Below are 20901 nucleotides of genomic sequence, written 5' to 3'. Positions count from 1 at the left end.
ATTTCCCCTTGACCATTTAGCAGACGATTATGAGATATGTCATTCGTAACCAAAGTTAATGGATCTCGCAATCCAGAGCTACTAATTGAAGCTTTTGACACCTGGAACAGTGTACTGCATATTTAGCTGTTATCAGCATATTGCATATTTTAATTTTCACCATAATGTAAATCAAATCAAATCAGTTTATTCGTTAGCCAGAGTATTATGACGGTATTTACTCTTTAAAAAAAAAAAAAAAGAGTCCCATCCTATAAAAATTGTTTTTTTGTGTGTTTTGTTTTGTTTTTGTTGTTTTTTTAAATAATTTCAGTTTTGTTTGACGTAAGAATTAAAAGTAAAAGTGTTTTGGAAATAATAAATTTTTAAAAACTATTTTTGGGTCCAATTTAGAAAACAATCTTCTCAGAAATAAATAGGGCCTAACTTGTAGTAAATTCCATAGTATGAAAAAAGGCTGAGGGAAGGCCCATAGACTGACATTTGGGCAGTTATCACGCTCTTACCATCAGAGAACAATCTTTATCAATATTGTACAATCTCTGCCTACCAAACGGTAGTCAAAGATTACCAATCTAATAAAACAACAATCCTATGTTTGACATCAAATACCTATACATACATAATTTTCGAGTTCCCAGATAAACAATTTTTCACACAGACCTATTAATACCCTAATACACACACTACAGGAAGAAATTCAACAGCACCCCCTTTCAATAATGTTCTAGTTAAATAGGTAGGCTAGTTGCTGACAGGTTTCTTGCTGTAGTGTCTGTATTAGTGATTATTATACAATGTATGTATATGAAAAAAATAGTTGTCAGGGAACTAAAAAATGATCAATGTAATGATATTTAACCCAAATATAGTATCTTTGTATAAGAGATAGATTGTTGTTTGATGGTAAGAGAGCGTGATAACTGTCCAAATGTCTGTCTCGCTCTCTTACCGTTGGGAGTACTCTGGCTATAAATACATGAACAGTATAAATGAATTTAGCACCCACCCCCGATTTTTTTTTTATTGAGATTTGTTCAAAGCCTGCACCAAACCATGTTAGGTGTATGGTTGTTAGTACACCTAAAATTCATTTTATATAGATGATGGTAGGTGCAGATGACTCGCCTTAAAACACAAGGCCTGATATCGAGGTAGTTCATACCTTGTTTAAACAATATATGCTTAGTTGCTCCATTCTACTATTTTGCTAATAACAAATTCACAAAAATAAAGATACAGTACATGCATATATCCAAGTTAATCTCGTTGAAAAATTTTGCCAACAATGGTACAAAAAAATTAATTTTAACAAATAATTCACTAGTTTTGCATACATGTACATTAAATGCAGAGAGCTTAAATTGCATGGAATGTTTCTAACATAATTTCTTCAATTATAATGTATAAATACATTTTTATATTTTCAGCATTATCAAGCAGTCGTCAAAGAAAAATCTCTTCTTGCTGAGGATTTAAGACAAGAAAAACATGAAAAAGAAAGATTATTAAAATCAAATGAAAAGTTTCAAAATGGTAATTAAGGGACCATTAAAAAATTATGTCATGTAAAATTTGGCATTTTTATACCCTCTTCTTATGTAACATTTTGTAAGGCTAAGGCCACTCCCCCCCCCCTCTAAAATTATATAACACTTGTCAATACTTCTTCCCCCCTCAATTTCAATGTCACAATTTGACCAATATTATTAGATTTTCTGTTAGTATGTTTTGGTAATAAATACTAGATGTAGAAAATAACCATTAAAAAATAAAATTTAGCAATGACTAGCTGCATTTTACTTTATAAATAAAAAGAAGATAATTGTTTCAAAATGTTATGTAACTCTTGACAAACACCCTTCTCTTCTGTAACTTTACTTATCACATCTCATGATACCCCTTCCACTTTAGAATGCAGTTCATTAATAGTCTTCATTGTTTTCAAATACCAACATTAATATATGTCAGTTTTTCAGATTTGCCAAAACATCAAATCCAAAACATAAACACACCAGTACACTATTTTACAGTAAATATTAGATTTTAACATCATATAATTTATTTAAAGTTTCTTCAGTATTTGTCATTGAACACATGCAGTGAAACTGGTGGAATGTCTTTAACATTTATTTCTGTTGATATGTAAAATCGATTTATGGGCATGTTCTTTTTCTGTTTGTTTCCATATATTAGAAATGATTATGAAAATTATCTGAATTTGATTACAGGTAAATTACTAATCATTTGCTTTTAAATTTAATTTCAGAAACGCACGAAATGCATAAAATGATTAAAAAGTTCCACCAACAGCTTAGTAGGTTGGCAGACATGGAAGGTAACAAGTTTATATAATATATATATATATAAACACCAAAACTCAACAAAACATCACAAAACATATAAACCTTTAGAAGTTAACATTATGGTTTTCATTTTAAAATAAATATAAACTTTACTCTTCTTTTTGTGAAAGCCAAATTAAATCAAGGAGAAATAATTTTGGTTAAATGTGTGAAGATACAGTATATTGAACTGTCATAATGTTTGTCTTTTCAGATCAAAACAGAACTCTGAAATCTGAAGTTAAAATAAGAGAAGAAAATATACAAAAACTGAATCAAGTATGTTTATAATCATCAACACTGGGCACTGGGATGCGGGGGGATCATTCAATCTTTTGCTGGATCTGTGGGAGATTCCCATCAGCAATTTTTAACATGGTTAATTAGTTATGTATGTTCAGTGCTGTATTAATTTCACTAGCCTGTTGTGATAGAATATTTTATCTTGGGACCACAAAAAATATTCATTTGCAGATGACACAATTGTTGGAACCAAATTTTCTCAAGTATAATTTGGCTCTCGGGGATGTGCCCACATTAGATGGTACAGTGATGACTATTCATAACTTCAAATTACTGCTAAAAACTAATATTTTGTCAGTAATGTATGTTTTTTTAATTTGTGGTCCCAGATAAAGAAAAACCCAAAAACCCACCATGTTTGATGTCATGCACTGTTAATTGCAAAGCAGTTAGTGTCATTCAGATTTAATTTTCTGGTTTCTTTTGGGTATTTAAGGATACCTATCTGATCATAAACTTAAGTCTTATTTTTGGACTTGAGAGTTTTATTAATAATTTTAATACGTGAATAAAGTTAGAGAGGAAAGGAATATTTAACAATACCTCAATACATTTTAAACTGGCAATTTGATCTCTTAGTAACTGGTTATTTTGACATTTGGTCAATGCCACCTGTACCATATAGGCTATTCGTTTTAAAAAAGCAGCATCAGATCTTTTATAAGCACTTTCACATAGACCTTTGAAGTACCAGTCATGGCACACTTGTTAGAACATGGGGGGATAAACCCTAATTCTGTGACCCATTGTACCTCAGGGAGTGCTCCTCCACTCGGCTATATATATAACCTGTCTCTAAATAGAGAAAAATTGCCAGTTAAAAGAAATCCACTTTTACCACGTTTCACTTCACATATTTGTTCTTGTATAAAATGTAGCCATTTTCTAATTTACAAATAACTTACAGCATGACACCCAATGACCTTGTCGGTACTGAACATACTCAACAAACATATTTAAGGGCCAAACACTGTGCATGCTTTTTGTGTGTATCACTGGACACAATTTATTCAATGTTTAGAAATTGTCTGTGATAAAAATGTGTTAAGATATGTACATGTAATATTATAACACTAGCAAAAAAATTATCAAAATGTTAACTGGCCCTTAATTAATTTGGTTGAATAGGACATCATGATTCATCACAAATACCTAAGCAATAAATATAACAATAAACTTGAGTAGATCCAGAGTGTACCAGGGGGCAGTCCCTCCCCTATTTTTAAGTTCTTTTCTTTCCCCTCTTTTTAATCCCCCCCCCCCCCCCCATTGGGGTGCCCTTTTGACAAGTTGGTCTATGTGCACTTTTCCCACTAAATATTGCACCAGTTCTATAAAGTGAGCATCAGGTATTTTAAAGTTATATCCCCTGTGGAATAATTTTAATTTGTCACTGAAGCTTTTTTCAATTTAAAATTATATCACTTAGAATTGATAACTGATCATGTATTGTCTAGTGTATCATCAGTATTGTGACGTTCTATGAGGTATGCATGTCTTAACATATTTTCAGAAAATACAGGAAAATGAGCTCAGTCACAACAAAGAACAAGGTGATCTGAAAAGAAGTCTGGAACAAAATTATGAAAATATGAAAACACAGATTAAAACAGAATGTAATCATTTTAATTTGTTGTATTCTTTAAACCAATTAGGTACATGCAACCATTTATTACTACAAATGTGCAGTGTGGTATTTCAGTTGCAAGATTACATAATTACCGGTGTACTATCGGGGTTTAATTTCTCTAAGACTGATCATTTGAAACTTGTCAAGTCATATCAATACATATACATTTTTTGGGTGAATTACAAAATTTATTTGTGACGACAGTTTAAAACCGTCTTAAAACTGAAGAGGAAAAAAATGACTCCACTGTTAACTTCTTGGTTGATTTGAAATATTGTAGTTACCGTAATCGGTTTTCCCGAAAGTTGCCATTCAGTATAATTAGACTATTTTGGTATTGAAGCATACTTTTTTTATTTAAAAGAATTAACAGACTCCTTAAAAACACAGATAAATCAAGCTTGTACAAGATCTTAAATCTTTCATGCATTGATTTAAAAAAAAAATTAAATGGCTATTATAATATTTTCAAAGTTTATGTTACTTTTTATTTTGACAATCAGAATCTGTATATCTTAATAGTGTTGAGTTATTATTTATATCATAGTAATACTGTAGTCAAAATGTTTCGTTAATTTATTATTTTAAAATGTTTAATGAAAAAGAGTTAGCTATCACTTTATTTGTGAGCTTTTATTTTAATGAAATGTCATGTTTAAGGACATTCACTTCAGTGGATCACATATACACATTTCTCCAATCCCTAACCATGCAAGACAGACCCATTCCATGTCGGCCCATGCGGAATAAATTTGTCTTGCATGGGCTATAATGTCATTGAATTTGAAATGGGGAGTATTACGGCATTGGTAATATATGACGTCATAACAATGCCAGTTGGGTAGTTTTAGACCAATATTTTGTTAATAAAACCTTCATTATAAAAGCTATCTTGTTAATTTGTAGTGTTAAATTATATTTAACACATGAAACAGACGCAGCAAATATGATGTCAAATAAAGCAGTTACTTTTTCAGCCATCTTTGATTGTTTGTGTAAAATAATGGTTTATTTAGCGAATGGATGGGAAAAAAAGACTTCATCATATGCGGTCATGTGGGATAGAAAAAGTACACCCTCAGTGGTGGAAATTTCCACTACCTCGGGTGTACTTTTTCTATCCCACATGATCACATATGATGGAGTCTATTAATCTTTATAGATGTACTCTTTTAATTGCTGCCACAATACTGTGGTAAAATTAGTTTACAACGGCCATTAATTGACATCCATCACAAAATTATCCAAATTTCAAGGACTGATTACATTTTGGTACATTTAAATTTATATATACCATATATATTCAGGAACATGTATTTAATGCCCAAATTTCTGTATTTATTAATGTTTAATTAAACATATGCAAAAATAGATTGCAACAAGACCCTATTTGTTTTGGGGGTTTTATGTTAAAGGGTATTAAAATCTTTTAAAACTCTGTGTGTGCAAGTGTATTTTAAATGTATGTAATAGTATATATTTTGGGGACAGAAGATAGTTTTTTAATACATGTATTTAAAACTTTAGGTCTACAATAAAAGAATAGTTGTAGAATTTACTAATAATGATGGAACTTATTTTGTGTTTATGAAATGTTATGCAATGCATATATGCTAATTTTAAAAATTCATTTACAGATGAATCTGAAAAATGTCTTCTTAAAAAACAACTGGCGGACAAAGAAAATTATATATCAGAATTAGAAAACAAAATAAATGAAGTACAGAAGCTTAAAGAATCTGAACTGACCAAAATGTCAATAGAAGTAAGAAACTGTAAAAATGCAGTAACAATTCATTTTCCAATTCTTGCTTGTTCACTTCACCAAAAAGTAGGATATAATTTAATATTTGCTGTCCATTAATTTTGTACAGTTTAGCTACTTTTTGTTTTCATTATAGATTTTCTTCTCTTTTAAAAAAATAAATTAACCTTCAAACATGTTACGATGTATTCACTAACTTGCATCAGATCTACGCGTAGATACATTCAGTTTAAACCATAACAATTGTCATTAACAAATTTTAAATGCATTCAGCAATAACATGAAACCACTGGTATGTTCACAATATATATTTATTTATTTTAATTAACCAAATATCGAAGAACAGACAAAAGACAATAGAACCTGTTACACTACATGTACTTTATTAAACAAGAGTTGTAGTTTAGTTTTTTGATGTTAGCGTTTAATATTTTATGTACTTTATTTTTGCTGGTCAACCAGACTAAGTTTTTATTATACATATATGAACATGGAAATAAAGTTATTGTATTGTATTGTATTGTATACTGTAAAATACTTTATTTTCTCAGGATAAAATTTTCACTATTTAATGAAAATGAGTAAGTTCGCGAGCATATATTTTCACAAATTCCCATCCCTCCCCCAACAATTTTTTAAGTACTGGTTATGATGTTAATAATTTTGACATTTATTGTTTACAAAATACCATAAGTTTACGTAAGGTGCTTAGTCTACCCCGTGCTTTTTTCGTATTAATCCTCAAACTTTTATTTATAAAAACCGAACCTCAAAACAAAACGGAATTTGAAGGCACAAGTTTGATGTAAACATTATTTATTACTGTCAAAATACTCGTTCATGATTGACCAACGGGCAAATAAAACCTTTGTTGTGAAGTCCCAATATGAACTTCCACATTTTAGCATACTGTGAGGTTTACTTTTGTTTTTTAAACACGTGTCTTGCTTTTGTCATGCCCCTGTGCGTGCTGTGACCTCACCGTGGTGCAACATTCTTTTTGAGAATGGCCAATACAGCACAAATCCCCTTTTTTTCTTCGGGATACAATTAAAATTTTGAATAAAAGTCTTGTATTTTTGCAGTTCTTTACACTGTGTTTTATTTAAATATTGAATTTTTATATTGATGTTGATCATCACTTTATTTGTTTGCATTACCATAGTTTGACACCCAATAGCCGATATAATTTCGTGCTGGGGTGTCATTAAACATTAATTTATTCATTTGCTTTTGTCGCCAGCACTTATGAAAGAAAACATACAAAACTTTTTAGGTTTTTTTATCGTGTAATATATTCTTTACTTTGATACCGCTTCTTGATATAAAGTGTCAAGTGTCACATTGTTACTACTATAGTCCCGTGCAGCCAATACTAATGTGGTCTCGGATCTGATTGAACGAGACAACTTTTTTTTCTTTTGAATGTCCAATTTTTATCAGCCTTTAATTTCGCATGGAATTTATTTTCACAAATTTTATTCAAACACAAAAATAAAGTATTTTACAGTAGATCAATGTAATTTTATAGAGCATTTATCTGGTGTATCTGTATACTTAAACTTAAGTACATTCACATATACCAACGTGCATATAATAAATATAATATATATGCTTCCAATTCAGTATGAAAATAAACTGATTCGACTACAGCGGCAGAAGGTCCAAACACAACATAACCCACAAAACACAGCCAGTAATGAAATATTCCGCAAGGTATTCATTTGCAGTTAAACAACTTTGCAATTTTATATCGAAAAATGTCTTTCATCCTTCCAAGTTCATGTTGTTTGTTTATTAAATTAGATTAGTTTGAGTCAATTACGAATGGTATGATGGTCCTGACATGAGTTCAGGGCCAAATATTTAACCTATATTTACATGTGGGATCAGTTATATTTTCTTTTAACAAAGATTGACATGCCAAAAATTGTAAATGTTTAGTTTTGATGTGCTGAACTATTTCAAAATTGCTGGTAACCTGAAGTCTGTACATGCGATATTTACTTACTACATATTTACTTACTAGGCCTGCATGTAGGTAACCGATCATTAAGTTATGCAACTTATATTTATGCAAATGTTGAGTGACAATTTGACCTAAAATATACTGTGCATGTTTCAGAAAATCAGTTTAGAATACTATAGAACACATGCATTTTTGGAATTCATGAATAAAGTTCTGCAAAATTTAATTTTAGAATATGTTTTACCACCTAACCTATTGGCTGTTTGTGTGAATTTGAAGTCACATAACTGACATGCGAACAGAATGGTCAGGCTGCGAATTCAGCAGTTTATACGTGTTTCCATGAATCCTAGTCGAAAATGTAAGATTATGTGATGGAATCCCAAATATCTGTATTAAATCATGTTTCAATGCCCAAGCCCCCGACAGTTATGTTACAATCTGTATTAAATCATGTTTTAATGCCCGAGCCCCCGACAGTTATGTTACAATCTGTATTAAATCATGTTTTAATGCCCGAGCCCCCGACAGTTATGTTACAATCTGTATTAAATCATGTTTCAATGCCCAAGCCCCCGACAGTTATGTTACAATCTGTATTAAATCATGTTTCAATGCCCGAGCCCCCGACAGTTATGTTACAATCTGTATTAAATCATGTTTCAATGCCCGAGCCCCCCCAACAGTTATGTTACTGTCACGGGGATTCTATAATACCCGTAACTGAATAAAACACGATTGTCCAAATATCCATCCTAACTGTATATCTATTAGATCTCTCTGTAACAGGCAGTTATACCCGCGTTGGCTCGTATAATCAGAGATAAGATCTTATATAAAGTATATATTATTATAGCACGTTTAGTTCACTAGAAAACACAACAAAAACACAATACACTTTGGAATCTGTATTAACCTACGCTGACAAATGTACTGCCGCAGTAGTTAATTAACAACAACAAATAATAACAACCCAGAACTGATCACTTAATTAGTTAATCTCTAGGTGTCTAGTTTACACAATATGCTAATCACTTCACTGTGACACAACACCCACACGTGTGATAATTGAGAAACGCTAACACACACACGTGTGATAATTGAAAAACGCTTCCAGGGGAACTTAATTAATAAAGGAATTACAGCTCTATTCCTAACTGGTTAATTTTTAATTAACCCTTACTACTCATTCAGTAACCTTGTAACACAGAATTAATACTGGTACCTATCACAATAAAGACAATAACCTACAGTTTACCTAGGTCCTCTAGGATGACTGGTTAAGCTTTTTATAATTATTTAGGACAGTGAGCCTACAGATTACTGTGTCAGATGACCGGCAGCACCGTCTAAATAATATTGGTATAATACAGTATTAAAATATTTAAAGTCACATCAATCACATCAAGGTTATACACAGAGCAGAAAATATATATTTACCAAAGTCCCGTCTGAACTAATATAGATCGTTCAGTGGACGACGACCGTTCCCCTGGATACTTCCAAATGTTTCTCACTGATATATCTAAAATCCTAGCTATTTATTCAAAACTCTCAGAGACAGCGAATATCGCCTGGGGGTACAAGGCGGTACCTCACGTATCATGTGGATTTTCCACAACCACCACGCCGGCATATTTTTCTCTGATCGTCAGACTGGCTGTCGCCATTCCGCGAGCAATCCCCTGGCCATAAACAGCACTACCGGAGATATTACGTAACTACATGTACTAGCCACATGGCCTCCACAGCTGGACTAAGTGCATATTGGAATTCACGGTCGCGCAAAGGTATTACATAACAAAGTTGCCCACCTGGCTAAGTGCATTTGGAACTGCACACGGCCTTCTAAAACAATTAATATCGCCACAGGCGAAAAGAAATTAAGAGCATGTACCGTCACAGTTACAATGTGTATTAAATCATGTTTCAATGCCCGAGCCTCCGAAAGTTATGTTACAATCTGTATTAAATCATGTTTCAATGCCTGAGCCCCCGACAGTTGTTACTATCTGTATTAAATCATGTTTCAATGCCTGAGGCCCCCCCCCCCCCCAACAGTTATGTTGCAATCTGTATTAAATCATGTTTCAATGCCTGAGCCCCCCCGACAGTTGTTACAATCAGTATTAAATCATGTTTCAATGCCCGAGCCCCCTACAGTTATGTTACAATCTGTATTAAATCATGTTTCAATGCCCGAGCCCCCCCAACAGTTACGTTATAATCTGTATTATATTATGTTTCAATGCCTGAGCCCCCGAAAGTTATGTTACAATCTGTATTAAATCATGTTTCAATGCCCAAGCCACCTACAGTTATGTTATAATCATCTTTAAACTTTTATTTACATGTGATAATGCAGTTATCATTATTATTGGTTTTATTTGTAGAAACTGCAACACATGAAATGTGAATATGAACAGGAGATCAATTCACTGAAACGGACAATCTCAAGTCTACAAGACAGATTATCATTCAATACACCTGGACAAACACTTTCTATTGGAAGAAAACGAAAACTCTGACCAGCAAATTATGAAATTTATTAAAAATAAAATGTAGTAAAACATGTGTTAAATTTGTATTGTACAAAATTGCATTCATTACTATAATCAGTTGACTCTAAATTCTCGAATACAAAGATGTAATTTCTTCACACGAATATGTGCACATTGTAATATCCTCATACATGTGACTATTCAGTTGTCTTAGATTCTTCAAACAGTTCAGTGTAGGAAAATCGCATAAGGATACAATCCTGACACTCCCCAAGACCGTTTCTCCATTAATATCTCTTTCCAGAGAAAAGAGTATACCTCTTCCACATGGAAAGTACTAACTGTCATCACAAATTGTTTCTCTGGAAAACTGGCTGGTTGTATTACAAGTACATGAAGCTTTCATCGAGAGATTTTCTATGAAAGTGATTTGCACTCAAGTGTCAATAGCTCCTGGAAAAGACAAAGGAAAAGAATCAGGGGTGCAGAAATAGAAAATATTTCACTAGCCCGCCGGACTAGAATATCTAAAATTTACAAACCCATCAGAATTTGTACTAGTCCGCAAGCTTAACAATGTTACAATATAGGATACACTATCTCCACTTCAATAGTATTAAGGACCATCGTTAAGTGATCAACATCACATGGCGAATGGAATCGAGCCCCACACCATGATTGACAAATCAATAATTTTTTTTAATATTCTGATATAAAAAAGTTCACATTTCTTTCATATAAATTACAAAATTCAAGTGACATCCTTTAAGTATTTAACAGAACAATCTATTCAAAACACACCGGCAATAACGTTAAGAATCATACTCTGCAGCAATCTTGTGTAATGTTTCAAATACGATGTGACATAATTTGTAAATCATATATGATGTCAGTAAATAAAAGGTGCTAAATGCAGTAAAAATAAAAATGGAGTTCGGGTCCAGATCGCACATATGTGCAATACAAAATAAATTTATCACACAGTTTCAAAATGTCTTTATCACTATAGTAAGATTGAACAGGTATGTAATAAATATACAGAACTTCACATACGTGTACATTCTTGTGGCTTACTATTTATTGCACAAGTTTATAAATAGGAAGCGAAAACAAGTTATGTGAAGTTCTGTATTTGTAAAAGTTCTTTTAGTTTTACAAAAACGTTTTTTTTAATTTAACATCATACAATGTAACTACACTTTGTTAATCAATCCTCCTTTTATGGATTTGCTTAATGTTAAGAATCGTACTCTGTGGCAATCTTGTGTAATGTTTCAAATATGATGTGATGTAATTTGTAAATCAGACATGATGTCGGTATTAAACGGCGCTAACAAGTTCCGGTCCAGATCACACATACATGTATGTATACAAGATAAATGTATCACACAGTTTGAAAATGTCTTTTATCACTGTAGTAAGATTGAATAGGTATATAATAAATATGCTTAAAAGAGTTGTCCTGAACCAAATAAATTGTACATATTTTTCCAGCTACATGTAGTGTCGTCAAAATTTTGTTTTGTCCACCACAAGTTGATGTCAAACCACCATCTGCATATACTTGATAAATGTACCTAATATCACTACTTAAAGTTATAATAATTATTGTATATTTATACTTATATTTTTTACAACAAATACTGTCAATTAATTGTGTAATTGCAAATCTTCAGAAAAATATTTATAACTGGTATTATCTATCCTATGTGGTTATAGGATATTCAGTGATGTTAATAAAAATAAACATACCCACTAAATAAGAAATTAATGTAAGAACAAAGTTCAGGTAATATTACCTTCAAGAAATGCATAACAATCTCTTGTATCCATAACAATATCTGCAAAAAAGAAAACCAAAACAATCCAGATTTTGAACAGTGCATACATGTACATGTAGAGGTTAAGTTTTACCACAGACAGAATAACACATGCCATTTAATTTAGTCATGGAGTACTGGTTGGAATATCTGTGGAAGTCCACCAACTGAAATAAATGTCCATAACTCACATCATTTTAAAAGTGGGGGGAGTGTGTGTGGGGGGGGGGGGGGGGGTGGGGTGAGATTGCAGATAGTTTCTTTCTTAAATTTACACAACTGCATATAATCATTCTTGATGTAACAATTTTAAAAATAAAATAACAAAATTGGATGACCATAGATTCCAGCTACCATGAGGATGATTTCAAAACTCCTGACAATACACTGTAAATTTGTTATAATATACGGTCTAATGAAAATGAAATCTAACCCAACAAGTCCCATGAATCGACAGGAACCAGTTTGCACCATTTATAATCTACACCCATGTCTATTTCCATTTACCATTTATCAGTTGTCCGTCACAAAGCTCCATACTGTTCACATGAGATCTCCCAGACTAAACAGTGGGACCTTTACCTATCTAGTTACAATGAATATTAAGGAGAGAGTTATTCTGAATTGTTTAGATGGTTGATGAAAAAAATTAATTGTTACAAACAAAACTACATTGCATTTAGCTTTACAATGTCCTTCAACTATACTGTTTATAAGTTGTTGAATATAGTCAATTTAAACAATTCTAACGACGAACCAGTTGTCAAGCATTGTGTCTAAAATATGTTTCCTAATTAAACCTGATGCCACAAACCTTTATTCGACCATTTTCAAGTTTACTTATGACATTAAACTTGCATACTGGTCACTAACACTAAAAAAACAACAACACCCCTTCTGGCATTAGATCCAGGAAATCATGTTAGAATGTATTTAACAGTTTACAACACCAAGTAACATGTACACTAGCTCTATCCTTACATGTAAACAAAATGTGTATCTGGATACCCGAGCTAAAAGGTATTGTAGTTGAAAAGCCAAATTGAGCTACTACGAACAGGGTGACCTGAAATGCACTGGATTATATACAAATACTAATATTCTATATACGATCAAACCTGTCCTAGCAGCCACCTGTCCTCATTGGTCACCTGCCGTAAGTGGCCACTTTTCACCCTCCCAAACTATTTATAATGTACCGGTAAATGCACCTGTAATAATAGGTAACCTAAATCAGATCCCAAATCACTAAAATACCTGTATTAAGCGGCCACAGTAAAGTTTTAGTGTTATATAAAAAGGGATATTTTAACAACAGCGATAAGGTGCAACAAATAACAGATCTTCACACCTTAAGGAATACTAATACCCATTCAGTCCCGACATCTCTACTGTGTATCAATTAAGAAAGTAAGACTCTGGAATGAATCTAATTGCCTCTGGGCAGGCTATGCTTGACATTTGTAGGTTCACTTACTATGACAATACACCGCATGAAGTAGGAATTAAATAATTCAATGGAAAAAGAAAACAAACTTGTTGAGAACGGTTAATTTAATAATTTTATAAATTTTGCATTATTTCTGAAGGAGACGACATGTCAAAAGTTGATTTATAGTCAACTGTGGAAGCACACATCCGTTGATTAGCAGTACAGATGGTAAAACAAGAAACAACAACAAATGTTTTAAAGACTATATATATATGTGGCAACCTGTATGCAGCCGCCACTTTTATCTACTCCCTTGTGTGACCGCTTAAGACAGGTTTGGCTGTATATGTAAGCAAGGAAACTTAAGAATATATTAGAATTTTAATAATCCGATCAGTTGGCCACAAACATGATAGTCACTTTTTAAATTCAAAGATGTAGTAAACATTGAAAAGCTATCAACTTTATTTACCAAGATCCTTTCGTTGTATAGTTTTTCGTTTGCCAGTCATTGTTTTGGAGACTGCATCTTTTGATAAAGCCTGTATAAACAGCTCCTGAAATAACAAAACAAAACGGTAATTTTAAACAATACATATATATTACAGGGCGCAAAGCAGTGCTTTATATTTACTCGCCACTAGCCAACTCATGATCGTTACTCGCCAGGGAACATATCAAGTACATGTATTAGTATGGATAACATACATGTATATATATATATATATATATATATATATATGTACATGTAATTCTTATTACCAGTACTTATGTTCTACGTTCCTTTGTAAACAATTTTTCAATTGGGTTACGCGATTCCGACAAGTGTATCGACGGCTACATTTACCGAAACTAGGACGTATTTTATTTATTTATTTTTGTTGATGGTATGCTATCGTTACCAACAATACAGTAGAAGAAAAACATTCTCGAGGGCTTTTTATTTATTTAACATATTCCCGCCATGTAACATTTAGCTTAACGTTAGGTGCAAATAAACTGGCTATGAAGCAATTGGTTTACGGCTTTGTTAATCGGAAAACTCTGATGTGTCTCGAGGATTTCCGATTGTGGTTAATAAAGCATTCGGAACATCTTGATCGTCAAATCGGCCGAAAAGCTCCAAGTGTGATATCGGAATACTTCGACCAACTTCGGCTATGCGTCATGGTTCGCAAACACAGCGCAAAGTGTGGAAGTGTATGTTTACAGTTTCAATCGTCAATATATGTGCCATCTAACTAAAACAGTAAACTAAAATGTGTTATAGTGACAGCTTGATTCTGACAAAATAATCTACTCGCCAAAAGACGAGTGTTTTGCAAATTTAAATCGTCATAACAGAATTTCACTCGCAGTATTGTTCCCTGGTATTACCTATACTTCTTTCTCATACAAGTACCTCCACAAAATAAAAAACATATCCCCAAAAATTGTTGTTTTACTGAAGGCTAAATGGAAAGACAGATTCTACTGTATGTAGATTACTGTTAAATCCAATGCAAAAATGCTGCCCAACCCAACCTTGTGACTGACTTCGCCAATTGACCTGACCAGGACCAGTGGCTTATGCACCTCTTCAAGTTGCCCCAAAACTGACGTAACCAACCCAGTGGTTGATCAACTTGCCCCAGTTTACTTACATACATACATGTGTATAACTTGCACCAATCCAATTTTACTGTTGCACATAATTAATTAACATCTGTACACCTTATTGGTGATATTTTTTTTAATTACAGGAAGTTTTAGATTTTTTTTAACAGCTTAATACTTTTAATATTAAATACATGTACATCATCCAAGGACGTTTATGGCAGGGCAAGAATGACAGGTATCCAGTATCAAGAATTAAAACTGACAGGGTGCACTCAGCAAATGTGACTCAAAATGCTTTCTAATAATCAAATTATATGATAAGCAGCTTTAGCTTTTCATCTTATTTTTAACATGCTTATATAAAGAAATCTTTATTTTGAGGATCAGTGATGTAAATTTAAATGCTTTCTAACATTTGATTTCGACTAACATATGTTGTTCACACAGCTAAGTGGGATTGGGGCAAGTTCACCCATCGCAACAATGAACTGATCAATCACTTGAGCCAGCTGGTAGCGAGCGTTGGTTTTGCAGCCAGTTGACTGGAGCGTGTTGATCAACTATTAGGGGTACATGTATGTTGGTAGGGGACGTTAGTTTCCAGGCAAGTTGACCAGCATCCCTGCACCAACTGTCCATAGTCCAAGGTGGACACAATTAAAAAACCAACCCATTTTCTATGTTGAATTTGATTACAACTCCAGCAACAATGCTACAAGTTTTCTCATGCATTCAGACACTGGGGTCAACAGGTCTGCATTTCATCAGGTTCATCAAATGCTTTGGCCCATATTTAAAGTTTTTTTGTGTCACGAAACCATTAGAACACATTAATTAATCATCGGCAAATGGATGTGATCACGTCAAACTTTTGGTAATTACACCGTGTAGTCATCAGAGGAAACCTGCTACATTTTTTCTAATGTACATCAAAGGATCTTTTATATGCAATTACCCATAGACAGGAAAGCACATACCACAGCCTTTGACCAGTTGTGGTACACTAGTTGGAACAAGAGAAAAAAACAATCAATCAGATGTGGCCCATATTTAGTACATGTATACACATGTGTATAGCCACTTATTGTTCTGATTAATATGTGAAACATTTGTTAGCGAACTTGGAAATGACCGATGTAAAGGTATTTAACAGCAAACAGCATTGTTGTATTAGAATGAGAATCTTGGACAGTGAATAACAGTACTTATAATGTGTAGTTTTTATCACTGCACATGCTTTAACCATTTTGGTTGCTATTAAAGTCAAAAAGAAACAAAATTATACTCGACGTAATCACATCTGTTAGTGCATCCTATTAAAAAAACCCACTGATTTTACTCTAACATAGCGATGTTAGTTCGGACCGAGAGATGGCTTTCCAGTTGAGGGGTTGGGGGGGGGGGGGGGGGGGCGCCATTTTTTTAAAAAGCAAACTGTTTGCCAACTTGTTACGCAGCAAATCATTGGTCTGTTGGAAACCACAATCACAAAACATGAATGAATGAATGTTTAACGACACCCCAGCATGAAAAATACATCGGCTATTGGGTGTCAAACTATGGTTAATAATCACAAAACAGGATATAGTCAAGTTCAGATTGTAATATTCGGCTATTTTTGGTACATCCCGGCAAATTTTGTATTCTCTGGCACAATAAATTAAGGCGAAGTGCTCCGAAAGACCACTCGTTAAAAATTATAACAAGCGGAAAATAAAAATCGGTAACAGAATATTTAAAAAGCGGAAATCCATTTTCTAACGGAAAACAATCATGTCTGATTCACTACGTAACTAAGCTTAAAGATTCACCACATTATGTGATAAACAATGGCAGCGAGGGCCAAAGTACTGGGATGTTCGGATACGAGAATTATAACTACCATATCCAATTATCTTGTGGTCTGAGTACTCGGGCTAGTTCTGGCATAAAATATATTGCAGTTCCATCATACCCATTTTAAATATTTCAAAGGGATTTTGGAGAGCTGCTAACTTTGGAGTTGGGGGAAGCAATTAGTTGGTGTTGGATATATTTGACTTGCTCCCCTTTCTGTCCTACCGTACCCCACTTTTACAGTTTGATTGCATATTCTGGGGGTAAACGAAAGAAGAATCCAACAAATTAATTTAGGAAATCTCTTATTGATCGAGTCTTCACTTACTGCGGCTTTAGCCAACGTGACAACCGCTTCAGAACTAGCAAGTGTTACGTCGGGATCCGTCTTGATTATATGTTTGACTCTAGTAAGTGGCAGTTTAATTAGCTTATCACAAACAGGGGCCTGATCTGCGCCCTGTGACTGTGAAGTTTCGTCGCTATCTGCTTTGTTTTCGTCTTGATTTAGCGAACTTTTCGTTGAAGTTTTCTCTTCTCCCGCCATTTTATCTTCTGTTATTTCCTCCTCAAACTGTAGGGCACTTGTACATGGTTTTGCTAGGAGTCTTTATTCTGTAGATAATAATATATAACAGACACAACACACACAAAATATGTGCGCTAAAATTCCACTACAACTCAAGCATGCACTATTTCGTGGCAAAGAATTTAATTCCTTGAAGAACAAACCATGTCATATACCTAGTCATAGTTAAAAGTTACAAGCGTGACTCACCATATTCATTTACTAACTTGATGAAGGAAACTAAGAGATATATTTGTAAGAAATGTGATGAATCATTTAGATTCCATCCTGAACGTTTGTTGCAATTTCTTCGTAATACTGAATTTTATTCTAAATGTTAATTTTACACTGTCCAGATTTTACTAGCATGACTTGCAATTTTTTTTCTCCGAGACTGCCAGCTCACATATCACCAATAGTTGGGCAGTCATGTTACAAACTATTTTTACACAGACAAACACAACTTTCCAGATCCTCTACCTCAGTATAGTTTTATTAATTATTATTAAACCATTTAAATTATGTTCCATTAATCACTTAAAATCCATACATGATATATATATATGTTCTTATTTAAATATTTTGACTTATGTTTTAAAATGTGCCATGTTCTTTGTATTATTCATATATAAAGAAATAATGATTGATTGATTGATTACCAGTAATAATATCTGTGATATTTGTATTTCTTGCAGTTCTTTACACTGTTTTAATTTAACTGTTAACGTTTAATTTTATGTTGATTATGAATTAATTTATGCATTTACCTTAGTTTGACACCCAATAGCCGATGTAGGTTTTGTGTTAGGGTGTCGTTAAACATTCATTCATTTACTAACTTCCATGTTGGTGTCCCCTACAGTGATTTTAAAGTTCATATTAACCAGTATATCTTTTCGACTTGGCGATTGGGACGGTGCGGTTGCGAACAAGCTTCATTATGTCAAGGCAGTCCTGGGAGAGTGGCAGTCATCCTACAGGCGATGCAGGAAGAATGAAGTAGTCTTGTGCCGTGCCCGCATCGGCCATACATATCTGACGCATTCGTTTATTTTAAAGAAGGACCCTCCCCCTCAGTGTGAACATTGTCAGTGTACACTGACTGTGCGGCACATTTTGGTGGAGTGTGATCATCTCAAGCCGACGAGAAATGATATATTTGGCAACAGAAATGTTTTGGAATCTTTTAAATTCCATCCAGAATTAATTGATATATTTGGTAACAGAAATGTTTTGGAATCTTTTAAATTCCATCCAGAATTAATTGTAAAGTTTTTAAAACACTTTGACTTCTATACAAAGTTTTAAAATATACTTACCTTGATTTTATGTATTATATTATAGTTTTCCCCCACAGCTCCTTACACAGTGGTTTTACATGAATATACACCCAATAGCCGATATGCATTTTTGTGCTGGGGTGTCGTTAAACATTTATTCATTCATTCATTCATTCATTCATTCATTTACTAACTTGACAATAGTTTTAACAAATGCATGTTATTGCCATCAAAGGTCTTTATACAAAAATAAAGCCAAGTCGGTCACCATTTTCTTAAATAGCCAATTTTGTAATTTTTATTACTACAAACCAGTGAAATAATAGCTAGCCCATCTCCCGGTTTATAAAATGGAAAGAAATACCTTTTTTTGGTGTGACACAGAAAATTAGGGTCGACATGAGTACTCATGCATGGGTAGAGTCTAGCATGACTAGAAGGAAATGGTTATTTAATGACACACTAAACACATTTTATTTACGGTTATATGGCGTCGGACATATGGTTAAGGACCACACAGATATTGAGGGAGGAAACCCACTCCACTTCATGGGCTACTCTTTTCAATTAGCAGCAAGGGATCTTTTATATGCGCCATCCCAGACAGGATAGCACATACCACGGCCCAGTACCAGATAGCAAATACCATGGTCATGTACCAGTCGTAGTGCACTGGCTGGAGCAAAAAGTAGCCCAATAGGCCCACTGACGGATCGATCCCAAACTGACCGCACATCAAGCGAGTGCTTTACCACTGGCCGACATCTCACCCCAACATGACTAGAGTCCGTTCACAGGACTTGAGTACCCATTTAGTAAGGATAGGATAGGATAACATATTAAGGTGCCTATATCCAATCAAGGTTCAAGCACCCTATAAGGAAGAGCATTCTCATTAATTATAGTTTTTATGTCATTTTGCCATATGCTTGCAGTCGGTTACATTACAGGGCTATGGGAATGTCTGCAATGCAATACAATGGCATGATTTGGCAACCATGTTCATCGCTGGAATTAAGATGCATAATGCTATTTTACTTTATTCCTTAGTCTCATTATCATCTAATGTCGGGTACTTGGATCTGGGTTGAGTTTGACCCTTGAGTACTCAAGTCCAATATTTGAATATTACAAACAATGAGTATAGCCAAATTATATCAAAGAGTGGCATTAGAAAGTAATAAAATTGATGTGGATGGAAAGAAAGAATGAAGTGTTTTATTTAACGACGCACTCAACACATTTTATTTACGGTTATATGACGTCAGATATATGGTTAAGGACCATACAGATTTTGAGAGGAAACCCGCTGTCGCCACTACATGGGCTACTCTTCCGATTAGCAGCAAGGGATCTTTTATTTGCACTTCCCACAGGCAGGATAGCACAAACCATGGCCTTTGTTGAAGCAGTTATGGATCACTGGTCGGTGCAAGTGGTTTACACCTACCCACTGAACCTTGCGGAGCACTCACTCAGGGTTTGGAGTCGGCATCTGGATTAAAAATCCCATGCCTCAACCGAGATCCGAACCCAGTACCTACCAGCCTGTAGACCGATGGCCTGCCACGACGCCACCGAGGCCGGTCTGATGTGGATGGTCAATTCATAATTAAATAATAAAAATGTACCCCAGAGATCAGTTTTAAAATGTTTTGATGTGTCATTAATTTTTCTTTTCTTTTCCACTCACCATGTAACAAAACAGATTTGTAATGTACTAATAAAAACAAACTATACACTGGTAATAAAATGTTTATTTCTGCAATGCATATATTACAGATTTGTTTGTAACAGTAGGTAGACGATGATCTGTGTTACACATGGCACACAGAAACAATCTTAACAGTATA

At 33.8% G+C, this 20901-nt stretch overlaps 2 protein-coding genes across 2 annotated transcripts; one reads left to right on the top strand and one right to left on the bottom strand.

The window, feature by feature from the left end:
- Window positions 1-13: 13 nt before the first annotated feature.
- On the top strand, window positions 14-10586 carry LOC121376489 (nuclear matrix constituent protein 1-like). Its single transcript, XM_041504370.1, has 8 exons — window positions 14-111; window positions 1431-1536; window positions 2270-2338; window positions 2560-2624; window positions 4162-4264; window positions 5916-6043; window positions 7670-7759; window positions 10406-10586. Exons 1-8 carry the CDS (start codon window positions 37-39, stop codon window positions 10538-10540), a joined length of 771 nt encoding a protein of 256 aa, XP_041360304.1. The 5' UTR covers window positions 14-36; the 3' UTR covers window positions 10541-10586.
- On the bottom strand, window positions 10543-17765 carry LOC121376490 (DNA polymerase epsilon subunit 4-like). Its single transcript, XM_041504371.1, has 4 exons — window positions 17529-17765; window positions 14238-14322; window positions 12313-12354; window positions 10543-10966 (listed from the first exon to the last, which is right to left on the bottom strand). Exons 1-4 carry the CDS (start codon window positions 17745-17747, stop codon window positions 10950-10952), a joined length of 363 nt encoding a protein of 120 aa, XP_041360305.1. The 5' UTR covers window positions 17748-17765; the 3' UTR covers window positions 10543-10949.
- Between the last annotated feature and the right edge of the window lie 3136 nt (window positions 17766-20901).

The sequence above is a fragment of the Gigantopelta aegis genome, chromosome 6 (genome assembly GCF_016097555.1).
Source record: "Gigantopelta aegis isolate Gae_Host chromosome 6, Gae_host_genome, whole genome shotgun sequence".
In the NCBI taxonomy this organism is placed as follows: domain Eukaryota; kingdom Metazoa; phylum Mollusca; class Gastropoda; order Neomphalida; family Peltospiridae; genus Gigantopelta; species Gigantopelta aegis.
This window is presented reverse-complemented; position numbering and strand designations above follow the sequence as displayed.

Bases quoted from the DNA above. Each gene is read 5' to 3' on its own strand.
- LOC121376489 (XM_041504370.1), top strand. From the start codon at position 37: ATGTCATTCGTAACCAAAGTTAATGGATCTCGCAATCCAGAGCTACTA. The intron at 112-1,430 runs GTACTGCATATT...TTATATTTTCAG, and splicing joins CTTTTGACACCTGGAACAGT to CATTATCAAGCAGTCGTCAA. The intron at 4,265-5,915 runs GTAATCATTTTA...ATTCATTTACAG, and splicing joins AACACAGATTAAAACAGAAT to ATGAATCTGAAAAATGTCTT.
- LOC121376490 (XM_041504371.1), bottom strand. From the start codon at position 17,747: ATGGCGGGAGAAGAGAAAACTTCAACGAAAAGTTCGCTAAATCAAGAC. The intron at 14,323-17,528 runs GTAAGTGAAGAC...TTGTTATTTCAG, and splicing joins TCACGTTGGCTAAAGCCGCA to GAGCTGTTTATACAGGCTTT. The intron at 12,355-14,237 runs GTAAATAAAGTT...TCTTTTTTGCAG, and splicing joins TATACAACGAAAGGATCTTG to ATATTGTTATGGATACAAGA.